General features: G+C 39.8%; 2 protein-coding genes across 7 annotated transcripts in view; one reads left to right on the top strand and one right to left on the bottom strand.

Moving 5' to 3' along the window:
* klf12b (Kruppel-like factor 12b) overlaps nucleotides 1-7,015 on the top strand; it is a 61,846-nt gene extending 54,831 nt beyond the window's left edge. For all 5 annotated transcript variants that reach the window (XM_055031807.1, XM_055031810.1, XM_055031809.1 and 2 more), the window contains one exon: nucleotides 436-7,015. In XM_055031807.1, coding sequence (XP_054887782.1) covers nucleotides 436-617 — 182 coding nt within the window. In that variant the 3' untranslated portion in view covers nucleotides 618-7,015. The remainder of the gene's footprint in view (nucleotides 1-435) is intronic.
* A 3,228-nt stretch (nucleotides 7,016-10,243) lies between these two features.
* On the bottom strand, nucleotides 10,244-15,179 carry klf5b (Kruppel-like factor 5b). Of its 2 annotated transcripts, none has more exons than XM_055031805.1 (4): nucleotides 14,815-15,179; nucleotides 11,581-12,460; nucleotides 11,434-11,493; nucleotides 10,244-11,034 (listed from the first exon to the last, which is right to left on the bottom strand). In XM_055031805.1, the coding sequence occupies exons 1-4, from the start codon at nucleotides 14,989-14,991 to the stop codon at nucleotides 10,856-10,858; spliced, it is 1,296 nt and encodes a 431-aa protein (XP_054887780.1). In that variant the 5' UTR covers nucleotides 14,992-15,179; the 3' UTR covers nucleotides 10,244-10,855. The 2 variants fall into 2 exon arrangements, with proteins under 2 accessions (XP_054887780.1, XP_054887781.1); XM_055031806.1 differs by having other exon boundaries at nucleotides 14,883-14,970.
* Nucleotides 15,180-17,102: the final 1,923 nt, after the last annotated feature.

Raw genomic sequence — 17,102 nt, 5'->3', positions numbered from 1 at the left:
TCTTTAAACAGTTTTTATTTAAACTGTTGGGAAGTTATTTATTATCCAGTTGTAACAACTTCTACAGAAAGTGGGTCAGAGGAAGCTATCCTCGTAAATTATTCAAGTAGCCCGAGGCTTTAAAAAAAAAAAAAGAAAAAGCATTTTCAGAAATCTTACGCACCAGTTCTTTTTCTCTTTGGTAACAAGAGTGTATTTTTCATTTGTTTTTACGTGATCAAGAATAGTTTGACACATTTTTCTGACATCTTTGCTAGATGCAAACTCCCGTCGAAACATTTTCTTTAAAAATGACCTTACAGTATTCTTCCCATGAAAAGTCCATGCAGAAAAAGATGGAAACTCATAAACTATTTAGCAGATCAGTGGATCGGTTGTATTATCTCTGATGGTCTGGAAGATGTGACCCATTCGTCTGCTGTTGTCCTTCTGCAGGGGAAAAGCCATACAAATGCACCTGGGACGGCTGCACCTGGAAGTTTGCCCGCTCCGACGAGCTGACGAGGCATTACAGGAAACACACGGGCGTGAAGCCCTTCAAATGCGCAGACTGTGACCGCAGCTTCTCCAGATCCGACCACTTAGCCCTGCACCGACGGAGACACATGCTGGTGTGAAGCACAACGGGAGCGACTAAGAGAAGATGTCAGCAGAACAGACGCAGCCACACACATGCACACACGCACGCAGACGCACGCAGGCAGCCTCGGGAGCGGGATCTCCCTCTGAATGTTTTTCAGCTGGCCTGGATGCCCAAACTTATTCACGCATACACACACGCACACACACACAAATTGGAGATGGAGAAGCTGGATGGACGGTCGGAGCAGAAAACAGGGTGACTTCCAGATCCTCTCTGGATGGGAAGGAAGCGATGGCGGGATCTTTCTCTGTCATCAGATAATGATGGGAAACTGCTTTTAACAGCACTGTTTGTTGATGTTTAGCTTTGATTTTTTTTTTTTAATTTAGGATGAAGTGGCACTCTATAAATTTGGATTTTACTCACTTTACATTACAGCTGCTTTTCCAGCGTTCATAATGTGAAAGACCCCTTTGAAATCAGAGCGGGAAGTTCAACCTGGTGTGGATTTTAACAGGAAGAGACTTGGCCGGAGTTGGATTTACAGACAGTATTGTTTTTTTTTTTTTTTGTATTGCCTTCCCGTGAGTTGACAAGCAGAGGGCAGTGTTTGATCACGGAAGGTTTACTTGGACTTGGACCGTCACATCTAAGGCGTTTTCTTCAAGGCGTTGAATGAGGGTTGGACTTTCACCTTTTTTTCCGAAGCCAGCAAGTGCAAACAACTTCACAAGGATGGATTCATTTTTACCCGCTTTCTCAGCCATTGGCTGCAGGGACTGGACACACAAAATCATCATCACACCAGCAAAGAAGCCCCACATTATCATACGGACTTCAGAAAAACCCCATTCTTCATCAGTGCTTTTCTTTATTTGAGCCTCTTTAAAGCATTTTCTTAAACAAATCTTATGTGGATTTTGAGCTGTGATTAGCAATCAGTAAAGTGCAATCTTAAAGAATATATATATAAATATATAAATATATACAAACTTTCAGTATGAAAATGTTTTCTTTATTGAATCTTGCTTCTTTTTTTTTTTAAAGTACCAGCTTATCGCATATGTTTGATTCTGACAAATACCCGCTCATGTACAGTGAATCTTGAAACAATCAGAGGAGAGTATGTGGGAAAAATAAAAAAAAATAAAAACCCAACAGAGGCACCTTAGAGACTTTCATGCTGTCAACATCTACCTGTACGCATCAGTCAACTCATTTTTCTCCTCTGAAATTGAGCCAAAACAAGGAGTTTTGTGTTGTGGTCTTTGTACGGCACGGCGGCCCTCGACCACAGGCTGACTTTACGGAGACAAACCTGCACACACAGAAGAGCAATACATACTGATCAAAGTGTTTGTTGATGTCCAAAATCAAGAGTCAAAGGGTCAAGGTCAGCCTCGCTCTGTTTCTGAAGCAGCTTCAAGTCGCGTTGTGAGGTCTCTCAGCTGGTCATTCACTCTGCAGCATCTTTGTTTCTTTGTTAGTTTTTTTTCTTATTGTCTGCTTGTTTTCGTTTTTTTTTTTTTTAAGTTTCATAATCATCACTTGAAATGTTCTCACCTCACTTTGGGCGGTTTTGTGGGTTATCTCCAGAAGTTTGGTGATTAAAATGCAGGCGTTGCACACCTAGTTACATACATACGCCGCTTTGCAAAACTGTTCATCCTTGAACTATTTGACATTCGTTGTGCTACCATGACAAGCATAAATGTATGATCCTGGGATTTTATGTGGTAGACCTATAGCAGTAGTGTGTAGCTGTCAAGTGGGAGGACACTGATACATTTCTATTTCCAAAGCAAATGAGTGAAAATCTGACTCCCCTGAGTCAGTACTTTAAACGTCTGACCTCTTTGCAGAACAGCAGCAAGCATCCTGAAATCCAGGTGGACTTCTTTTAAAAGCTTATAAATTCACTTCTCTTCATTTAGAGGTATCACAGTAGAGGGGGACTGAAAAAATAAGCACATCTTTTTTTTGTTCCCCCTCCACAACCAGGCACTACTATGAAAATCCCCATAAAACCACATTAAAGTTTATGGTTGTGACATGGTGAAATGTGAACAAGTTCAAGGAGTCTGAAAACTTTTGCAAAGCACTGCACATAATACAGATATTATTATGAAATTGTTGCATTATATCACAGAAGATTAAGACTTTAGATGCAGTTACTGGCAGAAATGTCTCTCAGAAAACATCACACTTGACCTCAATCAGGGAATTCAATTAAAAGTATATTTTTATAGTCCTGAAGGCAAATGTCTTTTTTTTTTTTTTGTTGCAACTCTTTCCAGCACTCTTGATGCCGTTTAAAAGCTTCAGGCTTTAGGTACCGAGCCAACCGATATTATGCGATCTACTGCTGCCAAATGCAGTTATTGGGCAGAAGCCAGTAAAAAGACACATCAACCTTTTTTTCCTGATTAAGGTATCGTGAAACCCATATGCTTTTACACTAACACACACACACACACACACACACACACACACACACACACGCACACACACACACGCGCACACGTCAGAAGCTCTCACTTTTAGTAAAGAAGCCAAATCCAGGGAACAGTTTTTCACACGTGCAGAGTTTGTGCGGCCCTCTCGTATGTTACCATTATTTATGTATATTGTTTGTGCACATGTCATTACGCCCAGTTGTATTATCGTTTTGGCAACAAAAAAAAAACATATTAGCACCTTCTTTGTTTATTGAGATGATTTTCAGATAATTTTATTTCAGATGTCAATTTATAAACAAATATTCGTCATATTTTATCATCCGTATAATGTATTAGGACATTTTTTGTGTGTGTGTGTGTGTGATTGAGGGGCTCTTCATGTGACGGCTTGTAACTCTTTCTCTTATGTAAAAAAAAAAAAAAAAAAATACTGTTTCTTGGATTTTTTGAAATGTTGTAATATATGTGATAGTGGAGATACAAAGCTATTACAAAGTTCTACAACTTGTACATACAACGGAGAAATAGGGCTTTTGATTCGTAGACGCAGGAGATACATTTATACGCGTAAAGTCTTTTTTCTGAGACCGTAATTTATCTAATTTGATATACAGCGAAAATGGGCTAAAGGTGTCCATCATGTAAATGGTCATTATGTGATGTTATATAACAGCTTTTTCTTTACTATTATTATTATTACTGTTCTGGTTCGGGGTTCAACAAGTTCACGATCAAATGATTATTGTTTTATTTTGTAAGGCTGCACCAGTGTTTGCTAGAAACAACAAATTATTTATATACACTGACCGTATTAAGGTACTTGAATGCCTGTGTTGGTATTTTGCTATTTTACAGTAGAAACCAGGTATTTACGCATACATACGCATATTTTGACTCACTTTCTGATATTAAATATGATCAAATGTTTCCTGTTTTAGGTCAGTTAGGGTCAACATATTATTATTATTTTTATTTACTAAATGCCAGAATAATGAGATCAGTATTATATATTTTTTATAATGACAATAAATCAGAAACTCACTAAATTTTTGATTCCTCTCCGGAAGCTTCTTACGGTATTCTGCTGGAATTTGGTCCTATTCCTGACAGAACTGTTCTGATTGAGTCAACACACACACACACACACGCACACACACGCACACACACACACACACGCACACACACACACACACACGCACGCACACGCACGCACACACACAACTTTTCAGCTCTACCTAAAACGTCCCATGGGACTGTGGTCAGGATTATGTCACTGTAACACTCCAGAACATTGACTTTCCTGATTTTGAGTTGCATCGTAGCTAATCTGGTGGGACGCTTAGAACGATCACCCATCTGGAGGACACATTTGTACCCGAGCTTTAAACTTTGAGGCTGATATCTTGAGACGTTGCTGCAGTTATTTCCGCACATCTGCTTTGTGAAGTGCACCGATCCTTCCTGCAGCTAAACAAACCCGCAACATGATGCTGCCAGTCCCATAAACTTTTCCAGAAAACATGGCAGTAGTCGTCGTGGTCAAACACTTCAATCATTTCAATTGTTGTTGTTTTAGTTAAGAAGCATTTTTGGCACGCGTGGCCTTTATTCGGCTGCAATCTGAAGGGCCTTTCAGCCCCGTTTGATACAAGACTAGTTTTCACAAGATTCGGCTGATTTCATTTGATTTGGCCATGATGGTACAAATGGAAGCAGCACAGTTTTAGTGCATGTAAATCTCAGTATTTAAAGAAAATAATTATAATAATAATAAAAGAAAACATTATTCTGGAATTTAGGAAATGGAAATAACTCTGGTAATTCTGACTTTCCTAAAACAAGTCAAGTTTTGTCTGTCCAAATCACAGAAGGTGAGGAGAAAAACGGTTTGTCTCTTTTTAATACAGTGTATGTAAACATCTGGTTTCAACTGTACCTGAACAACAACAATGAAGGAAAAAAAAAAATAGACAAATCAATCACATATCAACAAAACGCGCTCTTTTTTCAGTATATCTACATTGGATGCCTTAATACACCAGTGTTTAAACAATTCAGTCAGACTTGAAGGTGACATCTCTATGGAGACAGGGTGTTATCGTATTCCCCCAACCCCCCTCTCTGCACACCGCATCTCTTTCCTCATTTTGAAGCATAATTTTGTTACGGTAACCAGGGTCAAAGTTATGCAATAATGATAAATAGTGCCTCATATCACAAACTTGTAATATCACCTGCCCTGTGCAATGTTTCGATTCCAACATGTGTTCTTCAATTGCTACTTTTCAAAAGGGGAAATAATGATTTCTTTTTATTATGGATGTTATTTGGGAATAATAATAATAATAATAAAGCACAGACAACAATATGCAAGTAGGACCTCTGACATTGAACCATCTCTTCGCACTGAGCCTTATGTCACGGTGTCAAACTCACCGCAACACGCTCACCGGTTTGAAGCACACGTCATTACTTTGGCTGCAATAAGTCCTCCTCTGTCAGGGGGATAAACCTGAGTTACGAAGGCCTCTGGATGTTTCAGCTTCAGCACAGTGATTTCAAATTAGGCCACCAGGAATCAAATCCACAGTTTGGTAGTTTATGCCTTTGTTAATGATTTGAGACGTTCAATCAGATAAAAATAAAAATACATATGTATTTTAATTTCTGTTTAACATCTGATTTCTGATTTTTTTTTTTTCTCTCTCTTCTGGTTTTGAAAACTTAAGTAGTGAAGCCAATGCCTATGTTTCAAGTTTGCTAATATTACGTACAGTAATTGTTGTTTCTGTATTTATGTAAAGTGAGTGTTGTGTAAATATATTCAGATCTTTTCATTCTTACCGTGAGGACAAAAAAGAAAAAAAAAAATGTGATTACGCTTCAAAAGGGAGATTCTGCTAATGGGGAAAAAAAAGACATTTTTAACCCTGGTATTTTTAAAAAGAGTAATTTTAAAAACAGGTGTCCTTCTGTTTTCTCTTTTTTTCCTGTTACAGTTTTATTTTCTCCAAAAGTTGTTTGAGTAACAAGTCAGTGTTTTTTGCCTTTTGTTTTTTTTTCTTGTACCTTTTTTTTTTTTTTTTTTTTTTTAAATGGATGGAGCTGTGAAATTAAGATAAGTTCAAACATATACGTGTATATTGAAATGAATGGAGGCATGAAGGTTAATAAAGTTGCATTTTGTATGTAACACTACTGGGATGGAGCCCCTTTGCTATCTATGATTGGGATGGATGGAATGTGGTTTCGGTGACACATTCGAGTGACATCTGAGAACCGTGCTCACGCCGGCATTCGGAAACCTAATCTGGATTTGGGGGAAACCATTGGTGTGGAGCGCAGCTAGCGGGACGCTAGGGCTGCAGGGCCGCCCCCTGAGCCAGCTGACGGAGACAAGCAGCTTCAATCCACAGAAAATCCACAAAGACAGCAGCAAAATTTACATTAACAGTGTTGTGAAAAAGCGTTTTCCACTGTACAGATGATTTTTTTCCCAATTTCATTTAGTTCCCTTAGATGTTCCACATCTAAGGGATGTGAAACATCTTATACCAGACGTATACTGGTATAAGAAATAATCTGATACCAGTATCAGATTATTTCTTATACCAGAAATAAAAAGAAATAAAAACTGTTTTGAAATCATCGTTTTGATATTTAGGACAAGAAAAGTATTTAAAGAAAAAATCTGACCCTATGCGAAAACATAGCTGCCCTCCCCACAGTTCACAACATTCAGCATAATCTGAGTTGACTTTTAATTCCAGACTTGGACTAGGCCATGCCAGGACCTACTTTTTTTTTTTTTTTTAAAGAACTTGCTTGTTTACATGTTCCATCAACTTACTGTACATTGTCCTGAGACAGGAAACCAGTGCTTGAACATCATGTTTGAATGTCTGCATGATGTTCTTCTCCTGAATTGCTTTGTTCGCTTTACTTCAAATATAAGAAAACGCTCTGCACTGTACAGTGTGTTTGTCTCGTCTGTTCACAGAATATTTTTGCACTTAGCTTTTCACGGTACTTGTTAAATGTGCAGGTAGATCTGTTAAACAGGTCTATGTGGGCCCAGTCCAACTCATCTCCTATCAATGGTTCTGTAGCAGCAGGAAAAAAAATAACCCAGAGATGAAAATGTCAAATTTACGTGTAAATATTACTCCTACTAACAAAGAAGCACCTTCATTCAGGGCGTGTGAAGCTACTGGTCAGCTCAATTCAGCTTACCACTTCAAGTCTCATCTGAAAGAAGTTCCAATCACAGTTGGAAAAAATTAACAATTAAAAATGCTTGAAAACACACACACACAACAACAACAACAAAACAGCTAAATTAAATATATCAGTCACCATGCAAAATACTGCATTTTAAATTTCAGTATTGAAATTGGCAGAAGAAAATCGGTCCACTCCTCGTCACCATTTCCCATGACCCCAGGCCTGTGCCACCGCAGGCCTGAACAGAACCACTTAAAACCACAGCTGAGGTCTGGTGTACTCTTTAATGTTTTTAGCATTTGTCCAAAACACGTCACAGAGTCACATTCTTACTCTGATTTCATTCAAAGTTCCTCGTAAAACATCTCAAAATAAAAACACATCGCTTTGTTTCTATAATCCGGCAACCAACGGAGAGTGATATTTTAAGCTCTGGCATGCTCCGACACAGCATGAAGCCAATGCAGTTTCTAAGAACAGGTTACAGTTTAGAGGAAACACGCTGAACATCATGTACAGTGTTCCATCATAACTGGGTCTGGATGAATGTTTTTGTCAGCTGCTAAAGAATTCATGTGATTACAAGCTATGCCCGCTCCACTACAATTTTTGTTTTCTTTGTCTGTATAACGTCACCTTTGAGATTTATCACTTCGAATGTAAAGGGCAAAAAAAAAAAAAGTACATTAGGTAGTTCCTGCATGCAGGTAACCTCCTTTGCTCTCGGGAACTAGCTCAGGCACCTTCTGCGGTTTCAGCAGACTCTCTTGGCACCCTTTGTCGGCACCTTCTCTGTGACTCATGTCACAAACGTACACTCTGCGAACTGTAAATAAAGACAAGAACATCTTGTTTTGTTTGTCACAATTACACTAAAACTGGTTCTAATGATGGTGTACCTGCAGGACTAATTATCGAATTCCAGGTCAAACGAAAGAGACTTGATCAGACAAGAGGATGGTGTGTGCTTTCAGTTTTACTCAATGGAATTCCAGGTAAATCCCAGCAAGGTGTCACTCTGTTCACATGAGCATCACAAACTTAACCGCTGGACTCTTATCAGATCAGGTAAGCAAAACGGCTGATGAACAATCACAGCGTATTAAGATATGACTTGTTTTGCAGCCAAAGGCAACTTACAGCCGTTGACCCTGATATTAATTCCTCGATGCAGCAAGTGTTTAAAAGATCGGTGGTGCTATCTGTGTGACAGCGAGAGCCTCCCCCAAAAAGCGGATGCTGTAACAGGACAGTAATACCAGACAATTCATGACTGAAATGGAAGCAGCTGATAAGAAAAAAAAAATTCCACCGGGTCTGACATGACGATTCAATCAAAGCTTCAGATTCCCCGAAGATTCAAGAGACCCCTGATTTAATTCCTGTCTGACTTTTAGTGGAAACGACAAATTGTGTTTAGACTTGGCTAAGCTAAAATGAGGATGGATTTCCAAGTTATGACTGTGACAGTTACATTTTAGTAAAAGACTAATTATTGCTAAATCTGAAAGAAAATGTTCAATGAGCATCAATTAACCACAAACATAAAGTCCTCTGCCACCATGTGAAACCGAAATAAGGTCAAAGAAAATACTTCAATTGGCTGAGCTCCAGAAACTACTGACTCAAGGTGTGTCAGTGCAGTTTTCACACTCTGCATCTGCATTTTGGTTTAATTTTGCTTTGAAATGTCACAACGTGTCAGCTAAGGTTGAATTTTCCTAATTGTAAAATGTGCTGAGAAGCAAAATAATTATTAAGCATCTGCAAATATCTTACATATAAATAATGCTCGACTGCTTAATTTAGTTTCTGAGAAAAAACACACACAAAAAAATCTCCAAAATGTTTACTTTGTTCTTTTGACTCAATGTGAAGCTTCAAGAGTTTTTAAAAACTGTTTTTGACATTGGTGTCTTAAGTAAAAACCAACATTAGGAATTGCTTCTTTTATTGCAATGATCTACAATAAAAAATAATGTGAATAAAAAGAGACAAACACAAAGGACTAATTGATAGCATATTTTTTGTTTGTTTGTTTTTTAGTTTTTTGGCTTTTACGTATTTTCTTATTGTTTAATTTTGAACTGACTTTAAGGTGAGTGACATGTGCAGAGTTCCAGATATTGCTCCGGGTTCTCTGGTGATCTGGATGAAAAGCTGATGAGCACTTGGGGGGATTTCAGTCCTGAAACAGATCCACAGCTGTTCCACGTTTCCCTCATTTGCAGATAATGGCTCTGACTGAGATTAACTGAGGTCAGAACACCTTAGAAAAGGCTTTGCAACCTTGTCCCAGATTGATATTATGCTAATGACCTCGTTTCTCATCTGTTCTTAGATGTCTTTCAGGAATGCTGTCACGCCTTTTGAGATTTATTCATTTATTTTCTTTTTGCCAACTTCTTGCTGTCAGACTTGATTTCTCAATTCTACAGGTTAGGGAGCAGTCAGGATTGGGTGAGGCTAGTGAAATTAATCCAAGATAATGCAGCAACATAGCACTTAACCGTTCAGTTCTTTTGATGTGGAGTTTGCATCATTTTCTGCTCTAGCATACATAGATTGTCTCTGGGTACTTCAGCTTTCACTCAGCCAAAAAATATAGATGTTGGGTTAATTATATACTCTAAATTATCCTTAGAAGTGTGTGTGGGCATGAGTGGGTTGGTTGTCTTGTGTGTATGTGTGTTTATGTGCTGCGCTGTGATGAACTGGAATAGGAGGTACTATGCCTCTTTCCGATTGACCCATAGAGATTGGCAGCAGCCCCCCCATGACCCTGCTTGAATAAACAGCTATAAGCAATGGATAGATGGATGAAAACCAGCACATCATTTGAAAAATGCCCTTTGTATTTACTTAGCTTGTCTTTGTCTAATGTTAAAATGTGAACAAAAAGCAAAACAAATCTGTAACGGGGCTAATATTCCCCCCCTTGTAATCGTTGTGCTTTCTAAATGAAGCAATTGCCACCTAAAAATCAAACAATCTTTTTATTGCAGAAAAAGGAGAAAAAAAACATGAACAATGCTTTTAATTACAAGTATCATAAACCTGGCAGTTTCAAAGTCACGCTATAAGCAACGCCTTGACCGCATGACACAAACTACCTCCTACTTTCATCTTAAAAGTGCAGCTTTTCCTGATGCTCTTCTGCAGTTTGTATAGACAATCACGCTTTGACCTGCAGGCTCAAACAACATCCTTTTCCCTTCAGTTTTCGCATTTCATAAATAAACTTGCACGATGCTGACAGGATCTACACAGCCGACAGTTCAGATATAAAAATTGTCAAACGTTTATATGTGGTGTGCCATCAAAAAAAGGCTTGAAAAAGGACAAATTTGGTAAAATAGATTGAGCTGATACATCTGCAAATATCTCAAGTTGATGAGAAAGTAAGGCAACAATCAGATTTAATGTTCTTACAATAATAATAATAACAATAAAAACATTTAGGTCAGAACATCAAACTGTATCCTTTGAGAGTAAATGGAATAAATTGCAGTCTTTCTCTCTCTCCCAGTACTTTGCCGGTTTTAAGAAAAAGCTAAAAAAGACCGGACAGATACAGCGGAGAGGTTCCTTAGCTCTGGTGTCTCTTGGTGTGCAGGGCCAGGTGGTCAGAGCGGGAGAAACAGCGGCTGCACACGCCGCACTGGAAGGGCTTCACCCCGGTGTGCTTCCTGAAGTGCCGCGTCAGCTCATCGGAGCGAGCGAAGCGCCACTCGCATCCCTCCCAGGAGCACTGGTACGGCTTCTCACCTGCGCCGGGCAGAAATCACAAGGTAAAGCTAAAGCGGACACCCACAACTTTTTTGTTGTTGTTTTTTTTTTTTTCATGGATCTACACCCCACCCGTTCTCCCTCAAGAACATCATCTAAGAGTCTTGTTCAGAGCTCATATCTAATAAAAGAGTTTGGAAAAGGAGGGAAAAAAAATGGATAGCTTGCCTCATCTGCGGGCCATAAATCACTGCATGTTTCTACCCAACCCCTCCGCCCCACTTTCTCCTGCTTTACGAGAGCTGAAGAGTTAATGTGATTTGACAGCATCTAGATGTGAGCCAGACTGAACGAATATGCAAGCCAAGAAAACTTCTCTGCCTGGCAGCATCCTCACGTTCACCCCCAAAATAAGATGTACAACTTCAAGAAGTTTACCTGTGTGGGTTCGTAGATGAGCCTTTAGATGAGAGGACTTTGTATATACTTTCTTGCAACCTTAAGAAAAAGAAACAAAACATCTTTTAGGCATACGATCTGCCAGCTTTTATCTCGACTGCCAGTCGTAGGGACTTGTAGTCGCACCTGGAACATCGCAGTAGTGAATCCTCCGTCTTTCCAGATCAGGGTTGTTCCTCCGGTTGTATTTGGCTGGAGCCGACTGCGCCAACTCCGGAGACAGAGGTCCGACGCTTGGTGTGGTCTGAGCTGGTGAGGGCAGGCTGGAGTCCTGAACCGGTCCGCCGAGTGGACATTGAGTGAACGTAGGAACGTAAGTTTGGTCGTGGCTTTGAATCAAAGGATCGCTGGAAGTCTGTCTGGGGTCAGTGTGGGTCTGGATTGTTGTGTTACAGGCAACGCTGGCTTCGTAGGAGGGAGGAGGGGAGATGTTATGAAGGATCTCCTTGCCCGTGTCTGGACTCGGGGGCTGAGAATTTGGCGGAGACGGCGGCAGATAGGTTGATCTAAACTGATGGCCAGAGTGCTGGTTGAATGGAAAACATTCAGTCTGTGAAGAGTTTGGTAGCTGTCCCACGTGGGGATTCCCGACTGGAAGACTTAGTGGGGTGATAGGGAAAGAGTTCTGCTCTAAATCAGTGTTCAGCATCTGAAACTGGGGGATTTCTTGGAATTCTGCCACTTCCTGTTTGATGAAAAAGCTACCACCAGGAGTGTCAGCTGCTTTAAACATCCCTGAGTACTCTGGGAGGGTCGTTGGTGCTCCGTTGCCCTGGCAGGTGGAGTGCATCAGGGACTGTGGTGGCTCCGCTTTGATTTGCCTCACAGTCTGGCAGAGGCTGGGTTGCAAGTAGGAGGCATCGGGAAGGAGCAGGCTCATGTTGACGCTGTAAGAAGTGCCGAAGTCTTCAGGGAAAAGTGACTCCAGCATGGGAGCATTATCCTTGTCAAACATTTTTGAATTCACTACATCATGAAGTAGGTAGGTGTCCATCTCAGTTTTACACTGGCAGAAAGAACAAAAGGGAAATGACTTGGTAAATAACACAAAAACTGCACAGTTACCTTCACAACTCAAATGACTGGCTTACGCTGTTTAGGTGAAAATTTTAAGCTGAACCAAAAATTGTGACCCAGTTTTTTCAAAGAAAGACTGAATCAGGCAGCCATTTAGAAATATACGACTTATTCTCACTTAACTTGACTTTCCACAGGATCAAATAGAAAATAGTAAGCTTGTGAAATGATGTTGTGTGACAGTGTTCACAAAGTGTTAAAGACTTTGATTCACAGCAGATTTGATCTATTAAGTAGTTAGCGCTGGTTCCTGCTGGTCATGGTTGACATTCACACTTTCACCAAAGAACTGGTCATTAAATCAATATTGATAGGTAATATTTTGCCGATCTGTCTTGACCTGCTCTGACCATTTCCCAATGTTGCAACTTAACCGCAACTAGCTCACGCCAACCACAACACTCTTCGGTGGAGAAGTTTTTATTGTGGGAAGAAGATTCAGTTAGTCATTTTATCTGGGATGTGTTATACTGAAGCCAGAGGGGACACAGCGTCCAGAGGGGACACAGCGTCCAGAGGGGACACAGGGTCCACAGGGGAGACAGCGTCCAGAGGGGACACAGCGTCCAGAGGGGACACAGCGTCCAGCTTTTCATTACAGGAAGCTAGACAGTGGCAGGTGCTGGTCATTTCACTCCTTTCCCATTTTACACGTTTGCAGTGTTGGTTGTTTCCTACCAGACTTTTTTGGGTAAGAAAAGGAATTGTCTGCCACATGACTTCAACTCGAAATGTCTTGCGGACATTTTGCCGAACTGGCGAACAGAAACATTGAGCCAAAGCCCGAGTCAGCAGATACCAGAACTGGTAAACAAAGTTGAACTGTTTTGTCTTTTTCAGTTTAACGAAAATCTAAAAAATAATGACAGATTAAAATAAAAATAAAATAACAAATGTTTTGAATGATGCTCAGGATAGTTCACTAACACAAACTGGAATCAGGGTGAAAAAAAATATACTGGCAGGTCAAACCTGGCAATAGGCTGAGTCTGATCAGGGCACCTCTAGTATGAAATTTGGTATTCAAATTCTTTTTCTTTTTTGTTTTGGTATCAAATAGCTCATGTATTAGATAAAACGAAACTCATGACTTTATTTCTTTGTATCATCATAATGTTTTAGGCAGATTTAAACCAAAATTACAAATAATTTTTACGCTAGCTCCATTTATGTCACTTATTTAGCCATCCAGGTCTTTTGTAACTTTGGTCGGTTCTTTGATTGAAAAGGCAACCCACACATTTCACACAGGAAGAAGTAAGTGGCATATCGCTTCCTACCTTCATTTCTTGTGTGAATCTCATTGAATACAAATGTAACTTCAGCTTAAAGGTTGGTTGAATTGAATTTGCATCGACCACCAAGCGGTTTTTGAGATGGTAGATGTCAAGTTTGGTCTTTGCCCCTCTTACCTTCGGCCTTATGGACCAACTGAACAGTATTTATGCTAAATTGAGATGGAAAGAGAGTTCTGTACCTCAGATAAGATAGCAACTGTCGTTAACCTCTTCACAGAAGCCCATTTCCACAAACTCTCAATTATCCAATAAGTGAGAAAAATTGGTCACTTCAACCCATCCATTTGTTTGGATTGGCAGTTTCAGTTTCAAGAGTGAAGAAATTGAATCAAGCTCCTAATGTGACTTAAGTCTCAAAATTGGTATTAAGAGTTTTTGTTGTTGTTGTTTTAATTGCTTCTGCATTGCTGAGGCCGATGTTTTGTTTTGTTTCCTGCCTTGGACTTTGCATCACTGGTTGCACCACATGCCATTCTGGACTGTAGTTCCACTTTGGGGATGCATGTGTACCAAAACAACAGAAAATCAGCCGAACCTACAGCTCCGACTTACAAGCAGCTCTGTGCTTCAGGCTTCAGGCTGCATGTAAGCTCTTTCCAAATGCACAGCTGAAATTAGAACATCCAGCTGCTCCACAGGACTGTGCAGCACAAGTTTCAGGGACGGGTGCACATCCCATTCATCCCCAACACGCCATAGTGAATGTCAGCATCAGCGATCTTAAAATTGCCTTTATTCACCATTCTTCTCACAGCAGCCGTCAATGCTGGGATCAGACCCTTGATTGAAATGAAAACAAATCTGTTCCCAATCTGCAGGCAGCAGAAAATTAAATGGTAATAAAGATGAGATAATAATTACAGTGAGACAGTGATGGTGAGAGGCAATGCAAGTGCAACCCCCCCCCCCCCCCCAAAAAAAAAAAAAATAAATAAAAATAAAAATAAAACAACCAATATGTATATATATATAAAACCAGCCCTACCAGATTATAATCTGGGAAAGATGAAATTCCCAGGATGGCGTTGCACAGCACTTCTCCATGATCCTCACCTCTCAGACCGTCGGATGATGTCAGCGGCGCCGCTGGCTGGTTTTTGTGGAGAAACTGCGCGTCCTGCCCCGGAGCAATCCAACGCGAATTCGTCACAGCTGCGGCCATTAAAAGCGTAGATAGCCTTATACTCTCGTTCGATATTGTAAAAAAAATAATAATAATAATAACAAAAATTAATAATAAAATAAAGTAAAAATGCCCGAATTAATCTGAATTGTCGTTGCTGTCGAAAACAATCCCCGGCGACCCAGCTGTCAAACGCTCATCCTCCTCTGGTTTCTGCTCTGGCTTGTCAAATTACGCAACGGCGTAATATCAGCGCGTCTGCAGGGCGGCGCCGAGCGGCGTGCAAAACAAACAGGACAACGAGGCGGTACTTAACACACCGAGAGTGATGAACGCTGCGGATTGGTGATTAAGAGGAGAAATAAACTTGAGGTTGGGATTGTATTTTGTTTTTTAGTTTGCGATGAGTCTATCCGACTCAGGGTTGTTTGTTTGTCATCAATACCAAGAAATAAGGCGAACAAAAAGTGATTTGGTTCTATTATATGTTGCATGACTTTGTGTTCTTGTGTTTATGATGTAAAGCACTTTGAAATGCCTTGCTGAAATGTGCTATACAAATAAAATTTGATTGATTAAAGATATATATATTTTTATGATTCAATTCCCACAGTAAATGTGGTTTTCTAAATTTAGCCCCTCGTTTAAATCGGAAAGTTTAGACCTTAAATATCCACACAAACTTTTCAGTTTGAAAAAAGGCTGTTTGTTTCCTTTCCTCTGACAATGTATTTTTGTTTCTCACCAATATTATTAAGAATTCAAATAATTAGACAGACAGACAGACAGACAGACAGACAGACAGACAGATAGATAGATAGATAGATAGATAGATAGATAGATAGATAGATAGATAGATAGATAGATAGATAGATAGATAGATAGATAGATAGATAGATAGATAGATAGATAGAAAAGTTTGGGTGTACACATTTATTTAGCTCCTTTTAGCTCCTTAGCTCTTTGAAATAGAAAAATAAATAAAAACACATATTGTGGCGGAGAAGTGACACTTCACATGAACATCTTCCGCAACATGAAGCATGACAGTGGCAGCATCATGCTGTGGGAATGCTTTTCTGCTGTATAAATGAAAAGATGATCAAAGTTGACAGGAAGAGGATGGAATTAAATGTGGAGCAACCTTGAAAACAAGAAACTGGTTATGAGTGCAAAAAAAAAAAAAATTGAGAGTGAGGCAGAGGTCCTCCATCCAGAAGGACAACAGACATCCATACAGCCATAGGTGCAATGCGAGCATTTCGGTCACAGCATATTCATGGCCTAGTCAAAGTGCAGATCTAAATACACTTGAGAATCGGAGACGAGATTAGAAAACTGCCTGGTTTCATACAAGAGAACCTCACAAATTTTATGGCACTGAAGAACTTTTTAAAAATCATTAACACACCAAAATGTTAAATTGTTAAAGGAACTTAAAGGACTAGAGATATTAATTTACAATGATATTTGCAGCTTTTTATACACACATATAGACATATGCATAATTCATAAATAAATAAATTCTTTTTCAGTAGGAGCCGAGAGTTTCACTCTTTGCTTCTTCATGTACTTTCTATTGGTTTCGTCTTGTCCACATTACCTACAATTAGAACAGTAGAACAACACTCTTATAGAGGTTAAATCGTGTTTATCTACACTTTTCTTTTCTTTTTGGCTCATCTTCAGGTTTTCTTTTTGATAATCCAGCAAGCCTCGGATCCCTTGTCTGGCATGCTAAAAACGCCACAGCGGTGCAGCTGTCTGTCATGGCTGCATACTTGATGCCAGCATTCCTGAGCCTGCAGCGAAGCTCTCATGCAAATACACGGAGTTTCATTCTCACATTGATCCGATCTGATATGCGTCTGCAGTTGTTGGAAGTTTGTCTTTAAATGAGTCCCGCTGAACAGCACATGATGCACTCAGCTTTTACTGACTGGTGTGAAGAAATTCTCCTCATGGAGTTTTCTGTTTCTCAGTAAAGAGCCTCTGTTCCTACTTGGATCCCACTGACACGGGTTTTGAAACTTTGAAACATCATAACAAAACAGAATTGACTTGCGGTTCTTAATGTTTTTTTTTCAAAAACAAAAGTGCACCGTGTGTCAGCAGATGTTAGTGTAACAATCTGGAACGGTGTGTCCCAG

This window comes from Poeciliopsis prolifica, unplaced genomic scaffold (assembly GCF_027474105.1).
Source record: "Poeciliopsis prolifica strain line A6 unplaced genomic scaffold, Auburn_PproV2 SCAFFOLD007, whole genome shotgun sequence".
In the NCBI taxonomy this organism is placed as follows: Eukaryota; Metazoa; Chordata; class Actinopteri; order Cyprinodontiformes; family Poeciliidae; genus Poeciliopsis; species Poeciliopsis prolifica.
This window is presented reverse-complemented; position numbering and strand designations above follow the sequence as displayed.

Bases quoted from the DNA above. Each gene is read 5' to 3' on its own strand.
- klf5b (XM_055031805.1), bottom strand. From the start codon at position 14,991: ATGGCCGCAGCTGTGACGAATTCGCGTTGGATTGCTCCGGGGCAGGAC. The intron at 12,461-14,814 runs GTAGGGCTGGTT...TCTTTCTGCCAG, and splicing joins CTTTCCCAGATTATAATCTG to TGTAAAACTGAGATGGACAC. The intron at 11,035-11,433 runs GTAAACTTCTTG...TGCCCGGCGCAG, and splicing joins TCATCTACGAACCCACACAG to GTGAGAAGCCGTACCAGTGC.